This window comes from Indicator indicator, chromosome 21 (assembly GCF_027791375.1).
Source record: "Indicator indicator isolate 239-I01 chromosome 21, UM_Iind_1.1, whole genome shotgun sequence".
NCBI lineage: Eukaryota > Metazoa > Chordata > Aves > Piciformes > Indicatoridae > Indicator > Indicator indicator.
The window spans coordinates 4,048,947-4,068,551 of NC_072030.1; the positions used below are offsets into that span (position 1 = coordinate 4,048,947).

Consider the following 19,605-nt stretch of genomic DNA (forward strand, 5'->3'; position numbering starts at 1 on the left):
TGAACTCTTTTCATTATGACCGTGTCCCTCTTGTACTGGGGAGGTAGAAACTGGAGCCAGCACTCCAGTTGCACCTCATCAGCACCAAGTAGAGGGAAAAGATCACCTCCCTCGACCTCCTGACAATACTTTGCCTAATGCAGCCAAAGATGTCATTTGCCTTCAACTTGGTGTCCACCAGAACCCCCAGCTCCTTTTCTGCCAAACTGCTTTCCAGCTTGTTGACCCCCTTCAACTGGTTAATACATCAACCTTTGCATCAGATATTGACTGTATTTTGGCACAGAGATTTTTCTGATATGTAACTCTGCAAGCTGCAATATGTTTTTTAGTGTGCTCTTGCCAGTGATTATAAATTAAATGGATCTGAACTTAGAGCAGTTATGCTTTGAATGGCTTAAAGCAGCTTTGTGCACAAGAATAATACTGTGCTGTTAAGGAAGGATTTGAAATATGATTTTTTTTTTAACCTACATAATTCTAGCTGTGCAAAAGTATACCTGTGTGTGCTGAGGGCTTCACTGATTACAGTCTGTTGACACCACAGACCTCTCCTGTTGATCTTGTTCTCTCATGTGATGCTAGTACTCAGATCTAATATTCTGAATAGCTGCTCCTGTATAATATATGCAGTTAAAACTCCAATTTAATTGAATTAGTAATCAAGGATGAAGATACTGAAGAATCTGCAAAAATAAAGCCCATGTTCTTGAGTTATGAGGGGGGAGTAAATCATAGAACCATGGAATGGTCCGGGCTGGAAGGGACTTCCAAAGGTCATCCAGTCTGACCTCCCTGCAGTCAGCAGGGACATCCCCAACTAAATCAGGTTGTCCAGGGCCTCGTTGAGCCTCACCTTGAATATATCCTGGTTATTTGAGAATATATTTAGAGGGAATAGAGAAATAGTGACCTAAACGACAAGGCACTAGTCTGGAATTACAAGGTTGAGTGGCTTCTTGACCATTAGCTTTGGGTAACTTTGGGCAATTTGCTTTATCAGTCTGCCTTAGTTATGTCACCTGTAAATTGCACCTGATATGGCTCTATTCTACTGTAGGAAGTGATATAAACTAATTAAATACCACATTCCTAGTGGCCTGCAGTTGAGTTTCTGTACATAGTGTGGAGATCACACACAATATTTCTGCTTAAGTAGGTAGAAAAGTAATGAATACAGGGTCTTGATGAAGTGGTCTGGTATGTTTAGGAAGAGCATAATGTCAAGGAAGTATAAGAGGAGCACTCCTGAAGAGCTGTGGGATGTTGCCAGCAGGTACAAGATGCTAGCAGGCAATGAGATTAACTTTCATGCTCAAGTTGCAAACTCTCAGTCCAGCAGTGGTTGGGGTTTGCAAATGGGCAAAAAGCCAGCTATATCAAGCCTGATCTTCTCTTCCAACACATGGACAGATCCCAGATACAATAACCATTGGGCTAACAGTTCTGCTCTTTTCAGGGTGATGGAATTTCAGAGACATATTGACCATAGTCCTCAAATTTGACAGAAAGTCTGCCTCAGTTTGAAACTTTACCTACTCATAAAGTCAGTTTCTGGCTTGAAGAGTGACAGTTAAAATCCTGTTTGTAACAGAAACTATACTAAATCTCAAATAGTTCTTCACCCTGCCCTAGTGTATTCCTGACATGCTTCCACTGAGCAATCTGGCTGTGATTCTTATTTCCTACAGCACCTAGCAGTCTTTAAATATGAGAACAAACCTCTCTTATTTCAGCTCCAGTATTTTGAAGTGACCTTTGTGGGGGCCATCCAGGTCCTTTAGGTTGCATGCTCCAAGTCTTCTGCATGTTTGGCATACACAGATGAATATGAAGGTGTGAGGGAGACATGCACAGAGCAACTGCTGAAGACATCACCCTGGAGTGTGTATTAAAAATGAATTTTAATAAATTAGGTGTTATATGTTAAAAAAATTAATCTTAACAATTGCTGGTACAACCAGTCGGGGTTCTTACTTGGATACCAACTGAATTCCATTTGGTATTGTTACACTCCTCATTCCAAATTTGCAGAGGAGTTTCAGATGATTAAAAGACTCCCTAACACCAATCCAGGGTTACACAATAAAACATATTGCAGCTGTTCTTCAGTTACATCCCTGAAAGCCATTTAGTACCATCAAACTGTTTGTGTGGGATTGATTATAAATTGGAGCTGGATTCACCACCTCTCAATAAACATGAAAGTGTTGTGGTTTAGTGCTGTCTTCTCCAAATAGAAAAATGCACCAAAGCCTGCACCAGTTATATTCCAGCAAAACTGTTTCTGCTTGAGAAGGAACTGCAAAGGCCAATATAAATGTAATGCAATTAAAATCAGTCTGTGAAAACAGTCACGACTGCTGAGGAGAGAGAAATATGTTACTTGGTGCTGATTGTTTGCCCCAAATCTCATAATGAGTTAAAGTGAAAGTAATTAAAAAAAGAGGCTAAATGTCAAGGAATAATTTCCCAAGCAACTATTTCAGAACCTGCTACTGGCTTCAGTGACAGAGAGGGGAAATCTTTATCACCCAAGACACTTCAATCTATAAGACAAGAAATTGATGATTAAAAATGTCAATAGAAAGAGTTCAGGCAGATGTCTTCCCTGGCCTTCCTGGGTTTTTGTAGCTCTGTAGTCTGAAGGATGAACTGACCTCATGAGGCTGAGGGACAGCGGAGAGTCATTATTCAAATCCAACTTAATTATACAGTTATTTGTGTTCTTCTAAAAGACATTGAAGGGCTGGATGGAGCAGGTGCAAAGAAGAGCAACTAAGCTGGTGAGGGGCCTAGAGAATGAGTCTGATGGAAAGCAGCTGAGGGACTATCTAGTTTGAGGAAGAGGGGGCTGAGTGGAGACCTTATCACCCTCTACAGCTACCTGAAAGGATGCTATGGAAGGGTAGGTGCTGGTCTCTTCTCACAAGCAGTTAGTGATAGAACAAGAGGGAACAGCCTCAAGCTGCTCTAGGGGAGGCTTAGGCTGGACATCAGGAAGAAATTTTTCACTGAAAGAGTGGTCTATCATTGGAACAGGCTGCCCAGGAAGGTGTCTGAGTCACCATCCCTGGATGCTTTAAAGGTCGTTTAGAAGTGGTGCTTAGCAATGTGGTTTAGTGGTGAACTTGGTAGAGTAGGATTAATGGTTGGACCTGATCATCTCAAGGGTCTTTTCCAACCTGAATGATTCCATGATTCTAAGTTAGCATTTGTTTAATAGCTAAATGGCTGTACTGGTGCTGTAAGGATTCCAGGCATGTTGGACTGTAACGTGGTGGCAGGGTCAGCATCTTGTAGCCTCTTCTACTTTGAACTGGGAAAATCTAGCAGACTTTACTGGTGGCTGTTGTTGATGTATTTCAGCTCTGTATTGCATATGTTTAAAAATGAATGCAGGTCCTTCTTGATAACTGTAGTGTATTGTCAGATCTAATGTGGAGATTTGATGGTAGAGCCAACAGAAGAGTTCATACTAAAGGATAAAATTCAGCCTTTACATAAGTTTATGTAAAACAGCAGAATTATTATTTCCTTGCATCAACTGATTTTGACATAAAGGTAGGCAGGTGGGAAATGGCTTTTTTTTTCCCTTAGAGAATTTTTCATCTCTGCTCCTCCAAAGTAGTTGTCTTTGCTTTCAGGGTTTATTTGAAGTAGTCAAATGAGGCCTTTGCAGCGGGGAAGCTGTTTGCACAGCGCTGTCAGCAGCTTCTCTTTCTTGCTATCTCTGTCTCCTGCAAGTGAGGCTCATGCAAGAGCAGAAGATGAGAAAAGGCTCTATTTTACATAGGACTCAGACCTTGCTTTGCTGGGTGAATATTTTCTAATGTTTTCATGCTGAAGAAAATTACTCCAAGGTGGAAAACAAAGTTGTAATGCTGTGGAACTAACAGAGTTAACTGCCAGGGTGCAATTTTAATTGGGGAAACTTGAGACCTGTGTGATCATTTCTATGTGTTATTCCTCTTATAGGTCTCCTGATCAACAGAGAGTTAAAGATAAGGATCTTATATGTATATATATTTTTTTTCATGAAAAAGAGCACAGTAGGAGTTTGATGAACAGACACTTTTATAATGAAACCCTTCTGTCTCATTGAAAGTGTAGATTGCTAGCTATTACATGACACTGAACAGTTTCCCTTTCAGTATTATCACACAGTGACTTAAATGTGATGAGGCATTAGAACAGATTGAATTATTTTAATTTTACTTTTTTCACTGGGTTTCTGAAGCCATTGTGCTTTATTTTGAGGTAAATTATCCTATTTATCTTGTCTGCATAAATACCTTTATGAATAATGCAAGAAGTTGGGATGCTAAAAGTAAAAATTACAGACCTGTCCTTAAAGGACAGCATTAACATCCTGCAAGAGCTTATTCAAAACCAACTGGTGCCTGTATTCTACAACACAAAAATGAACCATTTTAGAGTTTTTGCAAAGCCATTATAGTGGAGTGTTGCCAGATCCATTAACAATTCTGTACTAATGACAGTTAAATAACTGAGTGGAGTAAAAGCAGGCGGTGGAACGGTCTGTACAGAATCTCCTTTTACGTGGACATCCTAAGAGGGCTTGAAGGAAAACACTGCAAAAATAGTTCCATGGGGCCTTATGTTGAATTACAGCTAGAAACAAAACAAAACCAAAAATAGTACATTTAATCCAAAGGTAGTGCAGATATTTAGCCAAAGACTGCAGAGGCAAATTAAGGTTATGGAAAATGTTCAGTTCCCAAGGAAATACTAAATTGGCTGTTTCTCACAAGCACTCTGTTTAGGTCTGGCTAGCTATTATAGCAGGCATGCAGAAAGTCCATACTGATCTGTGAGTCAGTGAATGTGTTTGCTCTGACTTCTGTGAGCATGGCTTAGCCACATGGGATAACAGGGTGTAGAAGTGCTTGTCCCATGCTCCTCCATCCATGGTGGGGTGCCATGATGCTGCATGAAGGCAGAGCCTGGGGCCCTGCTGCCAGGAGCCCTGAGCATGGGCAAGACCTAAAGCATGGGAACACAGCCAAAAGCTGGCCACCTGTTGTTTCCTCTGGCCCATGTCATTGCAGATTTTCTGAACAGGTTTTTCTGTGCTCCTTCAAAGAATGATTATAATTTCTGTACTGTTCTCCCTCTCAGGTCAGAGGTGTACACCTTCATTTCAATTTAGCATAATTTTTATGAAGAAGATAGATATATATAGTGTGTTCTGGTAAGCATCTGCACACACAAAATTTGCATATAGAGATCAAGTTTTTATAGTAAAATCCCAACCCAGACTGAGATAGAAAGATGTTAATCCTGCAAATACAATGCTAGGATCTAAAGATGGGAAAGCAGTGATGAGGAAAGGTGAATTGATTCTAATTCCCTGAACTGGGCATTATATATAGCAACAGCTTCCTTGGCAGAAAAAAATCCTAATTAAAAAAAAGAAAAAGTATTTTCAAAAGCCATATTATACCCAGATGGAAATGAACTATTAAGTGAACTAAGTAATGTCACAGTATATGACACATCATTTTATAAAGCTGTTATTTGCAGTTTTCTCTTGGTATCACAAACATCGTAAATCTTCTGAACCTCTAAACCAAATCCCTAATATTTTGCTATACCTGCAGAGAAGCATTTACACGTGTGGTACAGATAATGCACAGGATCACAGGAGCAGCTTGCAGACCTAATCAGCATATTTTCTCCCCTTTTAGTCTTTTTGTACATGATTTAAAACATGGGAATAAGAAACCGCAATGTATTGGACAGATGGAGAAGCTGATAACGGTTTTCCCTGTTGCTGCTACTCTTTGTGCATACTGTGTTATGCTAATGATGTGTGGCCAAAGGAATACACACTTGCAGAAGCAGAAGGGTTGCTTTGCTGTTCTCCTCCCCATACCATCACCCCAGCCCATGTCCAGCATGCACACACACACACACACACACACAGAGACATGCAGCTGAAGGCTGGGCTGGGGAGCAAGGAGGGTTGCAGGGCTTAATTTGGAGAGGAGAGGAGGAGGGCACCTCCTGTGAGCTAGAAGTAGCTCTGGTAAGGGAGAGGTAGTGACAGGGAGCAGAGCTTGGCAGATTTTTTTCCCCACTAGTTACTTCTGCCTCAGTGATGTCTTTTGTGTCAGATTTTCCCAAAGCAGCCCATACAGCACCTCCTTTTCTTTCTCCTTGGCTGGTGTGACTCCACTGAGTTAAGGAGGAGAGCAAAGAAGTAAAAGAAGAACCTATATGACTGAAAGCAAATCCCATTGTCCAAGCTCTCCTGGTTGAAGAAGTTGGTTTGTGTCTCCCTAAACATCAGTGGACAGAAGCTGTAGCCAATTAGGACACTGCCATAATAAAGCCATCCAGTCTTGAGGTAGCTCTGTGTATTATTTTACTTTCTGACACAATCTACACAGTCTTACACACTGGCACTCTTCTCTCATGAAGTAAACCGCTACTTAGATTTGGTATCCCAGCAAACAGGCTTTCTGAAAAATGATCTACTAGTCAGTTGTGTCCTACACCCTAAGCTGAAATCAAATACACTTTCCAAAGGGCACAGGTTCAGAAATGAACTTTAGAAAAAAAAAATATTGATTTTGTAAGTTAAAAATGTAAAATGGAATAGATAGAGGTCCAATACAGGTCTGACCCAAGGAAGCAATCTTTAAACAGGAACACTGATTCAACACTGGGAAAGAGAAGAAAGCAAGAAGAAGGATTCATTTGCAGTTGACCTGCAATGGCAAAGTCATTCACTTTCCAAATAGGATTAAACTTGTTCCATCAGTCTTGACATGTGAAAAGATCATGGTTATAAATTCCATTTGCTGTAATGAATTGAAAGTGTCTGAGTTTGCAAGCAGCGCTCATTGTTGACGGACAGCTAGATTTCTGCAGTGTTTTAACACTAAAATTAGCTTCTACAAAATAAAAAGTGCAGAAAAGGTGGCAGCAGTGACAGATTTGAAGGCATTAAAACATTGACTTTGTTGTCAGATGGAAGCTGAATGAATCTAGAAACAAGTAGTGGTTCATGGAGATAATTCTTGAGTGAGGGTGAACACGAAACTGGAAAAGGGATTTGTTTAGGTTTCTCAGCTGTATTTCAACAAGAATAAATATTGTTACTTACATGAGGAAGAATCAAGCTTTCTTGTGGTATTGCTTGCAAGATGTAAGAAAATGGAATTGTATTGAAGGATGCTTTGTTCAAATCGATTCAGTGTACATCAACAGGACTCCACTGCAGCCCATGAAACCATATTGGTCTGTGTATTATGTAAATTGAGATAAAAGCTACCTTCTGTGGTTACTTAATAACCTTACCTCAATCTTGCATCGGAATCATGAGATATTTCTTGCTCCTTACAGAACTAAATGCTGTTTCAGAACCTATTTTCCCCAAATGTGTGTGTTAGGCATACACAATTTAATGCATATTTGAAATGTGCTGGTCGCCAAGAAAAATGTCATAATGGGTGAAAATGGCTAATATTAGTGAATAATTTGAGATTCACTGGAATTGATAAGGTACCCAGCTCAAAACTCTCCCGGATTTAAAAAAAATATTAAAAATTTAAAACAACCTTGAGCTTAATAGAGGAATGAAAACACAATAGCTTCTTAAATTACTGCAAGGTTAACATACAATTAATTTGCTAATTTTAATTACAACCCTAGAAAATTTGCTGAAAAATGCTCAAAGGGGAGAAGCAGCCAGGTGCCAGCCGTGATTAACCAAGGTTACTGGCAATTATGAGGTCTCTATTAACCATGGTACAGAAATTGTAAGAACTCCTGTGTAAAAAGAGCACATTTATTGAAACTCAGCAGGGGTTTCATCTTGCTGTGCCTTGCCATTGCTTCAGACTCGCTGTCACTCTTTTCCAGCTAAATATTTTATTGCAGCTGAACCACGGGCTACTTCTCCTTTTTGTCACACATTGTTATACATGTGCTAGGTGTTTATTTTGATAGCACAAACAAAAGAGATTAACTATTGTTTGCAAAGTGCTCTGAGCACCTTGAGTGCCGGGGAACTGCCAACGTCGCAGCTGAACGCTAGAAACCCAAATCCTGAAGAAAATGCTATTTCTTTCCAAGGTGTTCTGGGCTGTGCAGTTGGTAAAGTGGAAGTACTGCTGAAATTGCCCTTTCGGAGGAGGACCCGCTGTGCAGTGCTTCATATGCACAGACAAATGTAACTTCTGAGTTAAAAAGCAAGATCAAAGAAATGTGCATGTTTGCTTTGTGTTTTAAACCAATCACGGTACAAATGAATGTCTTGTGAATATCAAATTCCATGATGTATCATTGCTCTTTTTTATTGTTATTGAGTCATGTTTTAAGTGTGCGTTGTTTGGAAGCGTGATGAACCTTCATCCATCTCTTAAAGGAAGATTTGGGAAAAAAAACAAAACAAAACAACCCCCAAACTAAAAAGAACCCCAGACTAAAAAGAACCCCAAACAAACAGAAAAGCAACAACAACAACAACAAAAAAATGACAACAACAAAAAAAATCAAACCTAAAGCATTGATGTCAAAGGAAATTAATTTCCTGGCTGGCTTGTGTTTTTCTCTGAGGCAGATATTGATGAGTGTGCAGAGGGGATCATTGAGTGTCACAACCATTCACGCTGTGTTAACCTCCCAGGGTGGTACCACTGTGAGTGCAGAAGCGGTTTCCATGACAATGGAAGCTATTCTCTTTCCGGGGAGTCCTGTGTTGGTAAGCAATGATCAGCAGAGTACTTTTTTTGTTTGTTTGGTTTTGGTTTGGCTTTTTTTTTTTTTTTTTTTTCCCTTCTTTTGCATGGTGTTACAAAATGTCTACGGAGACACTGTCCTGAGCAGTTACCGTGTTAAAGGCTAAAATGAGAATGCAAGGCAGTGTGTCTGTGTTTGTCAGCATGCCCAGCCAGGCGGTGTGGCTGCTGGGTCAAGGCACGTCACGATTTTGAATGGTTATTACAGGAAGGAGGCAGCTGGAGATCCAAAATGTGACTTGCTGTGCTTTGCCATTTATCACTATAAGTCACTGTGAAAGCTGAAGTGAAAGTAGGCTTTCTGGGGAGTAAAAAAGGCCACCAAAGGGGAAGAGTTGGTTTTCCATTTTCAGATTTCAGCAGTGTGATATGAGGACACATTTGGGGGCTGTCCCTGTTGCTTTGCTTGGTTTGTTTTCCATTCTTTGGCTTCTTCTTCACCACTTTTTATTTTTTTTAATCATGCAAATAGGATCAAAGTCTCTGTGTACACTACTTGCAGGATAAGTCCCTACAAGCACAAACACAGAGGAATTTGAAAAGGGATTACAGGACATTAGGGGTCGGAAGGAACCTCCAGAGATCATTGGGTCCGACCCCCCTGCCAGAGCAGGACCATAGAATCTAGTGCAGGTCGCACACGAATGCATCCAGATGGGTCTGGAAAGTGTCCAGGGAAGGAGACTCCACTCCTCTCTGGGGAGCCTGTTCCAGTGTATGGAGGAGTCTGTCTGTTGTTTCTATGGGAGTACAAGGGGTGAGGCTCCATGAGGGGTTCTTGCAGCCTGGGTGCCCAGGACTTTGTGTGCCACGACAGCAAATAGTAATAAAATCATGGTGAAGATGATAATAGGGGCTTACCTCTGCCCTACAACGCTGCCACCTTTTCACTTATTCTCAGAAGCCATATACATAATTTCTATATGATATTTTATCAGACAAGTGTAAAACTAATTAAAAAATGATCCCATCTTAACTTCTAAAGAGATACTGCTCAGCATCTCAGAGTTCTCATCTCAAAGTTCTGTGTCCTTTCTCTGGAATTTCAGTTCTGGTTTTTGTTTTTTTTTTCTGTAGAAGTTTTTCTGCTGCTTCTATGAAAGCCTTCTTTTTTATTTTTTTATTTTAACACTGTAGCTTTAATTTATCCTGTCCATAAGTGCAAAAGGCTTTTTTTGTTTGTTTGTTTTAAGGATTAAAATATATCCTTAAAGTTAAAATTAAAAAACTTAATCAAAATACAAAAATTTATATATAACTTGTAACAAACCTTCCAAACTTGGACGAATTTTAGCTGCTAAAAGCCCTTGAGATAAGACAGTGTCATGATTTAAAAATGCAGAAGAATGATGATTATTTTCAAAAGCAAGGTTTTGTAGATTTTTCCAGCAGTATTTGCTTTTAACACGCTGACCGAAGCTGGTAGGGATCTCAATAAAATCACAGCAGTGAACACCATGGGAGTGGCTGTGTAAAAAAAAACAAACAAAACCAAACCAAAACATTGCAAACATTACAGCATTTTGTGACTTAGCAGATGAAATACCACTTGAAAGCCACACATTTCTAAATAGGTTCTCAAACGTTAAGAGTTCTCATCTGGTTTAGTTAAATGCTGTAGAAGGAGCAGTGGACAGAGCAAAGTTGAAAACACTCACTTTTGGAGAAGCTGTAGAATCATAGAACCTTTAAAATCACAGAGTCCAGCCATTAACCCAATATTACCAAGTCTGCTGCTAAACCATGATGCCCCCAAGCACATCTGAGTGTGTTTTAAATACCTCCATAGGCAATGATTGTGACCACTTCTCTGGGCAGCCTGTTCCAGTGCTTGACAACCCTTTTGGTGAAGAAAGTTTTTTCTAATGTCTAACCTTAAACTTTTTCTCCAAACTTGAGACCATTTCCTGCCATGCTGTCACTCGCTACTTAGGAGAACAGGCCAAGAACCCACCTCGCAACAACCTCATTTCAGGCAGTTGTAGACACTGAGAAGGTTTCCCCTCAGTCTCCTTTTCTCCAGGCTGAACCACCCCAGTTCCCTACCTTCAAAAAAACCTTGAGGGAACTGGAGGTAAGAGGCATCTGCAGCATTGCTGAGGTCTACTTGTGCTGCTTGCCATGGGGGAACCCTGTCCCTTGTCAGGCAGGTTTGGGACAAGGACCATCAGGGTGGTCTCAGGAAAAGGTAGAGGCAGACAAGACTGTGGTTTTCAACAGCCCATAGCTAGGCTCAGTTGTTGCAAAGGTCAATATTGCTTGCATTGCATTGCTGTTAAAGAGAAGGGTACTTGGTTACCTCTCAGCAAAAGGGAGCCCAAAATATTCTGTATTTTGTAGAGATTGAAGGGATGAGTTTTGGTGAAAACAAACTGCCCTCGTTTTGAGCTGTGCAGCATGCTGGGAGTTCATAAGGTGAGGTGCTCCTCTTGCCATATGCACGTTGTAAACAGAATGTGAAATGTTGTTTTAACTAAATAGCCTTTTTAAACCATCTGCTGCAGGGTACCAGTGAGGAAGAGAATAAACCAGTTTATCTTCTTTTGTTATACTGGCTAACCAATAAAAAAATAATTGAAAGGTTCTGCTCGCCCATATTGACAAAGAAATTTCAAACCTTGGTGTTTGTTTTAGAGTGCAACTAAGAACTGGTTAAAAAGACAGATAGGCGACACTAACGTTCTAGCTAGAGCTTTGTTTCTTGAGCGTTGACTTTCATCACCTTGCAGAGGTTGTTTGCAGGGTGGAATATTCAGAGTCAGGGCCAGAGTCATTCACTCTATATCAGATAAAAGAGCTTAGCAGCAACATTTTGCCCTGGCACATTTTACAGGCTGTGTACTGGAATCCTAACGTGTACCTGAGAGTTGGGCCATTGTTCTTCAGTATGCTTTGAAATGTTTCTTCTTTGTCCCTGAAGAACAAAACTTGGAGAACAATAAATAGACTAAGAACATAAGTAAAAACAAACAAAAAAAAACCCTGTCCCCCACAGAATAATAATAACAATATATGAAAATCATAAGGCAGTGGGAGGGAGCACTCAGCTTCCAGGTTGCCCAAAGCCCAGGCTGCTTTTGCTGGATGCTGCTCTGTATCTCTTGGTCCTGTCCCTCTGATTATGTGTAGGTGGTCTTGGAGCCAAGTCATTGCTTGCAGTGTCTCTGCAGTGCTTGCAGAACGTTTTAAAAATAACATCTATTTGGGAAGTGGTGTGATACTTCACTGCTTCTAAAAGCTTTATTCTCATTGACTATGAGGAAACAGTGGAGTTTGTCACCTGGCAGGGGACAAATGTGTAAATCAACGGATGTGGCAAGGAAGGTCATAATATTGCACCACAGCTTGGGTAATAAGGATGTATGGCTTAACCAGGCTACTTCAAGCTTGGGAAAACTCTATTATTGCTCAAAATATCAACTGAAAGCAGCTTTGGAAGGGGAATATATTTCCATGGCCATGCTTTTATAAAAGGTGGCAGCATGATGAGGTGATGGTGAGCAGGCTTAGATTAAGAGAACGTAATTTAATTTCCAGCAGTAGCATTTTTATGAGGTGCTGGCCTTTCACAACATGTTATTAAGAATACTGCTTGCAGACAAAAGACAATTGCTGGACTAAGTTGCTACCAAAGTTTTCTTGGCAATTAAGATACGTAGCTATAGTTGCTGGGCTGTATTTTATTTTTATTTTTTAATAGAAGCTTTGCTACGCTTGAAGGTAAACAAACAAAAATACTTCCTTGAGAACTATGAGTTGGTTTATGATACATATCCCAGTATTAACTACTGTCTGCTGATACTATCTTGAAGGAACTGGCTTTTTTTTTCCCCCCTGCACTAAGTGCTTGTTGCCAGATACTGCTGCCTCATAAGGTAAGGATTGAATAAACCCTCACTGAGATAACCTTTAAGATTATTTTGCCCCTTTCCTGTGCTGAACAAAAAGCTAGACCCATCCTTTGAAAACCTTCCTGTGAGCTCAAGAATTGCTTTTCTATCTGCCCTTAGAGAAGTGATACGTAGACAGAAAGGTTTGCAAATGGTACAGGGTGTCCCAGACCAATTCTGGAAGCTTTTTTGACTTTCTTCTGCTCATATAATTTCCTAAGGTTCATAATATCAGAGTCTGTGTCTGTGGGTTTTGCTTACTTTCCATTCAGTAAATTCAGATTCTTGTATTCTGAGAGAAAGTTGTGCTACGTGTCTTCAAGCTAATTGTGTTAGTTATTACTGCCTTTCGAGGAAGCATTAGTAAATCCTGTAATCAGAATCTAATTTGCTATGCAACGTTCTTTAATAGGCTATTATGTCTATATAGAACACAAGTACTGTCATAAAGGGTTTTCTAACTAAAAATGAACCTGTTTAGTCATTCATTTATATTTTTTTTTCAAAGACAAGTCCAAATCATTTTGATTTAGAAAGAAGGCAAACAAATTAAGTACCAAGTTGCCTGTGAAAAATTTTATGTCAAAACAGTGTTTAGTTAACTTGTACATACATTGGCTTGGGAGCCCAGCATACATTTTTCATGTTAACATTATACCATAATGGCTTAATGTGCCATAACAGTTAAAATTAGCACATTAGTAAGGCTCTTTCTTCTGCAACAGCTTATCATGATATTACAGAGCACCACACTGCATGACTTGCTTGCACACATTTATTAAGGTGCTATAGAAAAGTCATACCATTAAGACCTGAATAGCCTCGAAAACTAAGCAATGAAGCAGCTAGGGATTGGTTTCAAATTGCAATGGAACCAAGTTAAAGTTAATGAACTTGTGTTGATATGTACAGTCATGCTTGTCTTCTACCCCATTCAAACACAGTGGCCGTGGGACCTCTCAGAATATTGGAGGCAAATTACTTCTCGTTACTGCCTAAAAAAAAAGGATGGAAAAGGAAATTGCATCTCAGGAGATGATTCCGTTTTGACTCTTATTTCTTGTCTCCCACATTACCAAGCTATCTTTATGTACATGGAGGGTATATTGGGAAATGAGCACATCTTGGGTGGTTTGTTTTCTTTCTTTTCCTAGCCACAGAATGTGACTGGTTACATTGCAGCTAAAACGTGTGTCATCGGGTACTTGTTGCTGTGCATTTGTGTAAAGAAGCACAGATTAGGAGTGTTTGTGGAGTGACAGTCTTGATCAGTTATGTGATAGTCCTCTGCAAGGGTTTGAGATGACATATCTGGGCAACAATCACTTTGCTGTTGGCTATAAGCTGTTGATTGAACGTAAGGCTAGCATTACAGACAAGTTTCTGATCACCCACAGTTCCACTGTATCCTCACTTTTCCTTGAAAAGGAACTGTGTGGAGGGAGTAAATAAAGCTCTGCCAGTTTTTCTTGGGTTAACTAGTAGTCTGCCTGAGATTTATTTCAATGTAATGAGTAGGATTGCAAAGTCCTGTCCAGGTGTGAAAATGAGATTGTTTCACAGGCTGACTGATTACCTGAAAGAACAAATCCCCCCCACAAGTCGAGTGAGACATCTTAGTCTTGTGTTATAAACGGAGAGCCTCTTTGCTGTCTCACATACGTACTTCCCCATTGTCCCTCAAAGTTGCTTGATTTATAAATTAGTGTTTCATCTTCTTCCTACTCAGTGGTTTATAATGGGAAGTAAGATTTGTGTAGTTCTGGCTTACCCATCATTAAATGTTCCAGTTTGGGGCCCCCATCTTCAGAGAGCAGTTATGGAAAAGCGAAGAAAGCCTGATGGGAGTGTGGGGAATTTAAGCTGAGCGAGGATTTGAATATTATATAAAAATAATCTGTATGCAAGAGTCTTATCATATAATTTTCATATTCATTTGGAAGATTGTTTTGAGCATGTTCAGAATTTTAAACTAGGCTGATTTGTTCCATACTGAAGCAGACACATTGATTCCAGTTGTTAGGAGAAATATGAGGACTTTCTTCCATGTTTTCCATAGCCATCTACATGCTGGTCTCGTGTCAACATGAGCAAGTCCATTTGAACTCCAGGAAGTACTTTCTTAAACTAATTGGGAGCTAACAGTATGGGAATATTTTTTCCCTTCCCCACCCCTGTAATCTGGTTTGAGGCTAAAAGAGTGAAAGGGACAAAAACATGTTATGCTTATAACTTCTTTTTCTCAAGTTACTGAGAACATTGCCTGCTTGTTCTGACTTTCAGAAATGCAATCAGCGACGAGGAAAAAAAAACTGCCAAAGGGATGTTCTCAGAAAATTAGCTCTATTAAAAGTTCAGCTGGAAATGAGTGCAGTGTCCAAGCCTTTTATATTTGATTAATGGCTAAAAATTTAAATAATAAATGCCATAAAATAATAAGAAATCATCATTTGCATAAAGAACAAGGAGAAAAAGAGCAATTTGAGTAGCAATTAGGAATTTATGTTCATGCTATGTTACTCAGCTTTGCTTGATTGGCTTCTTTGTCAAGTTTGGGCTCCTCTTAATGGGGACATCCTTTCTATGTGTGCTAAACAGAGAAGAGCAGTAGCAGTGCATAAACAGGGTGTCCTTCCCTTTTGGGCATGTGTAACAGATTAAGTTGGCTTTGTGCAGTGTGAACAGGTCTGTGCTACTGAGGATATGAATAATGTTAGTTTATGTAATTGCTAACATCTGGCCTTCCATAAATCTGTTAAATTACATGGAAACAGAATTAGATTTACATGTCATAAGTAAAGCAATTACATGGAACTCTGTAGGCAATGTGGCTTTATATTCATCTGTGAAATCCTTTTAGTTTGGAACTGTGAAAGCTACCCTTCTAATCTGCACTGTGATCGTGCCACATCCTGTATATGTGCTATTCAAGGAGCACTTAATGTGATGAGGAAGAGAATATTGATGATGTTTGGTGAAATCACCAAAGTCAAAGTGAATGTTTCACTTACACTTTTGTCTTCACCAGAAGTTACAAGTCAAAGTCTACTGAAAGGAAATCAAGATATCTTAAAGAATATTTTAAGTCTTACAGTAGCTGCTTGAGTATAACTAATTTCATACCTGTAGCTCTCTTCATACCACTCTTCATGGTTTTTACTACTTGTGATACTCAGGCACTCATTATGCAGTAAACTACAAGTTTTAGCTTTTCTTAGTGCAGCACTTTTTACACCACTGTAGTGGACCTTCCAGGTGCTCACTTAGTGCTAAGGTGTGCATTAGAGCAATAATGGATTTTTTGGCAACTAAGACACCATTTTTAGGGAAGTCTGAGCAACAAGCCATTGAATCATGCTATCAGGCCACTGGGAATATCACGTGACAAAGGCCTGGCTGAGAGGTTAGCCCAGGAGGGAAGCCCTTCTACAGTGCAGTTGCCTCCAGTTTCTCTTTGCATCCAGAAGCAGGGAGAGGGAAGGCCATTTTCTGGCTCAGTTGTGCAGGTTGGTTTTGCATTTGACCACTACCACATTTCTGCTTGTTCCTGGACTCTTTATGAACTGCAATCAGGATTTTTACTAAGCAGATCAGAGGGAATTTAGTCATTTGCTTGTCAGAGAGAGTTTCCTTCAGCAAACTGAGTATTCCGAAGGACTTTTTAAGATCTGACTTTCTGAGATGACCCTGTGGCACTTGTTTAAAAAGTAGGGCAACAGGCCATCACATCTTACCTAAAATAGACTTCAGAGAATTTTTTTTTGTTGTTTTTTTTTGGGTAATCTATTGAATTTTTAAATCTATTATTTTAGAGAGGAGGTAAAAGTATTCAGGTAACGTTCAGCAGTGACAAATTTCATCCTAGCAAAAAGGTAAATTAAATAATTTTATAAAATTACAAGCATGAGGGTTCTTCCTTGTAATTTCTGAATTCATGCAGCAGTACTCTGGTACTTTCATGATAGAAACCATCACATACTTCTAAAGGATTTTCTTCTAAAGCATTTTGTTCTTAAGCCTTCCTCCCACTGTTGTCTAAAGTTTTCATTGCTCATGTTGGAAGAAGAGAGGCTCACCACTTTACTGGTATTTTCTCTGGACAATCTGTCAATTTAAGAACAGTCCAAAGTTATTTTCTGAAAGAAATACCTGCTTGTAACAGAGTGATTAAAAATTGTCTGGCTTTTGCAAGAAAAAGAATACTGCATTAATTCCCTAGGTAAATTCATATTGCATAATTATATTTTACCCTCCAAAAGCAATTTTAATCAGATGCTGTAAGTCACTTTTCTCAAGTGTATAATGGTTTTCTTTTGTTACTTTTTCCTTTGTCATTGCTAAATCATACTTCTCCTGCATAGCTTTGCTCTAAGACTTTTTTTACTGCATAAAGTGCCTCCAATTACTTTCTTTCTTTCTTTTCTTTTTTTTTTTTTTTAATTCACTTATACCTGCCAGCAATGGGAAAAGGTGCAACTGATCACTTTTAGCATGCAAAATGTTGATCATGCTAGAAACTTAAGAAAAGTGTGCTTCTATTTTGGTGTGCAATCCAGAACAGAGAAAGGTCTGACTGACAGAAGGTCACTCTGGATGGTCACTAGTTTCCAGTCCCTGGGAAATCAACTCTATGCTCCTGTCTGAACGTTCTGGCTCATCACTGATAGACTGTTCTGCTACATATGTCAGTCTCAGCATTTACAATTAAGCCTGCTGGAGGTAGTTTGAGAATTCTTTGTGTAATCAAAACAAACACTGAAGAATAATGTAAAATAGTCAATGTTTAATGTCTAGCAAGTAAATATAGCAGATAGCAGAAAGCAGCCACCCTGTTCCACCAGCAAGGCAGAAGAGCAATAATTACTTAATACAGGAATAAAATTTGCCCTGTGAAAAGAAAAAACAAAATAAATGTCCCAAAGATTATAAATCTGCTGTTTTGCAGATATTGATGAGTGTGCCTTAAAGACCCACACCTGTTGGAACGATTCAGCCTGTGTGAACCTGGCAGGAGGGTTTGATTGTCTTTGCCCATCTGGACCATCTTGCACTGGAGACTGTCCCCACGAAGGCGGCTTCAAGCGGAACGGGCAGGTGTGGACCCTGAAGGAGGACAGATGCTCCGTTTGTTCCTGCAAGGTGAGATCCAGCTGCCTTGGGCTTCAGGAGTGCTTTAATTCTCTGGGCTTGTGTCAGAAGCCAAATGTTGCAGTGCCACCGGTGTGGCCAATAATATTAGCCTCAGCCAAAGGTGCTGAGGCAAAAGGTGAGTTCTGCTGTAGGTACTGAAGGCGTGACGGGGAAATCCTCCTGGGAAGTCAATTTCCCTTCTGATTTTGCACACCCATAGACATAGCTGGGTAGTTGCTGGCCCTGCTGAGCTTCTACCATGCCACCCTTGGACCTGAGCTGCTCGGAACATGCCTTGAGGAGAGCCTTGTGTTAATGTTAGCACACTGTGCAAGTTGATTAGCATGCTTACTGGAAACACTGAAACCCACTCAGTTTATGGCATGAGCATGCATCTCTCAGGACAAGTACTGTAGTCAACCACCTTCCTTCAGTGGCATTTCTCTTTACTTGGAATACATGTGAATTAACTGGGTGAGAGGAAAGGTCTGAGCATGAGTCAAAGGTGAGAGGACCTGGTAGCAGGCACTGCATTTTCTCAGTTAAAGAAAGATGAAGGCCATCCTCATCCCAGCCTGGCTGTGTGGGCAGCTTTCCTGTTTGAGCAGCACCTTTGGAGAAGCCAGACATAGAATAAGTACATCTACCTTGGAGCTGACTCTTAGATCAGGTTTTTCTTTTTCTCTCTGGAAACAATCAGTTCTTTTATAAGTGAGTTAACCAAGTTAAAAGAAAATTTAACTCTGCTTGCTTTGTTTTTATTAGTTAAAAGAGCAATGCTGACATGGCTAGAAATGCACCAATCCAAGGAAGGGTTGGGCTTTTATGGCCACTTTGACTGGGTGTGTTCACAGCAGTGGTAAAGCTGTCCTTAGGCATGGCAGAACACGATTGGTCCTTGCACAACTGTAAGTAAAATGAGATTTTGACCACTGTGAGAATTGGCCTTTCAGTCTCCATGTTCCAATGCTTATGAGCCAGGGAAGCATTAGAGGGTTTGACTGGGAAAGCAGACAAGAGCTGTTTTGAAGTTGCAAGAAGCTGAAAGCCTCATCATTTCTGTACTGCAAGAGTATAGCAAGAGGGAAAATTAAGACTTTAGAGTGAATAGAACCCACAAAGTACATTGCTGTCTTGGGCTCAAAAAGGAATGTGTACTTGTTAGTTGCTATATTTTTTACTTCAAGAGCCTCAAGCTCCCTAAAACTCCTCCTTTCAGAAGCTGAAGTGTACAACTCCACTGAATATACATCAAGCTTTTATTGTAATCTTGGGGAACTGGCTGGCTTTTGAAAGGATTTCCACTCAATAGAATAAACAGTTTAATATATGTGAAGACATCTGGTCTGCCTTTGCAGAATTAGAGCTATTAGAATTCCCATTTTAGATTGCTTGTAATTTGCTTTATTTGCCATTTCTCATTGCACTTATTTCTTTTGCTGAATGCTCTTATTAGTATATGAAAATACACAAAATGATTAACTGGCACATAGATATTTTAAACTAAGCCTGGCACTGTTTGTTGCTATGACTCTTCCATTATATCTTCCTCACTTTCTACTTTTTTTTTCCCTGTGAATTTACATTTACATTTCATTTCATTTCATTCCTGTAGCTGCTTGTTTCAAGAGACAAACTCTGTTGTCTGTACAACAGGACAACCAGGGAGAGATTCCCCTCTATCATATCCCAGGCAGAACGTAAAGTCTTCTCTCAGTGTTTATTGAAATATGTTATTGAAACATATTTTTATCAATTGTGATAGCTTCCAGCACACCAGACTGCTCCTCAAAACTGCTGCAGGACTCTCTCCT

At 39.8% G+C, this 19,605-nt stretch overlaps 1 protein-coding gene across 2 annotated transcripts in view; it reads left to right on the forward strand.

Moving 5' to 3' along the window:
• NELL1 (neural EGFL like 1) overlaps window positions 1-19,605 on the forward strand; it is a 310,625-nt gene that overhangs the window by 282,868 nt on the left and 8,152 nt on the right. Inside the window, exons 16-17 of one of the 2 annotated variants that reach the window (XM_054390328.1) lie at window positions 8,594-8,734; window positions 17,607-17,800. In XM_054390328.1, the coding sequence (XP_054246303.1) occupies window positions 8,594-8,734; window positions 17,607-17,800 (335 nt within the window). The remainder of the gene's footprint in view (window positions 1-8,593; window positions 8,735-17,606; window positions 17,801-19,605) is intronic. The other variant, XM_054390329.1, reaches the window with a different exon arrangement.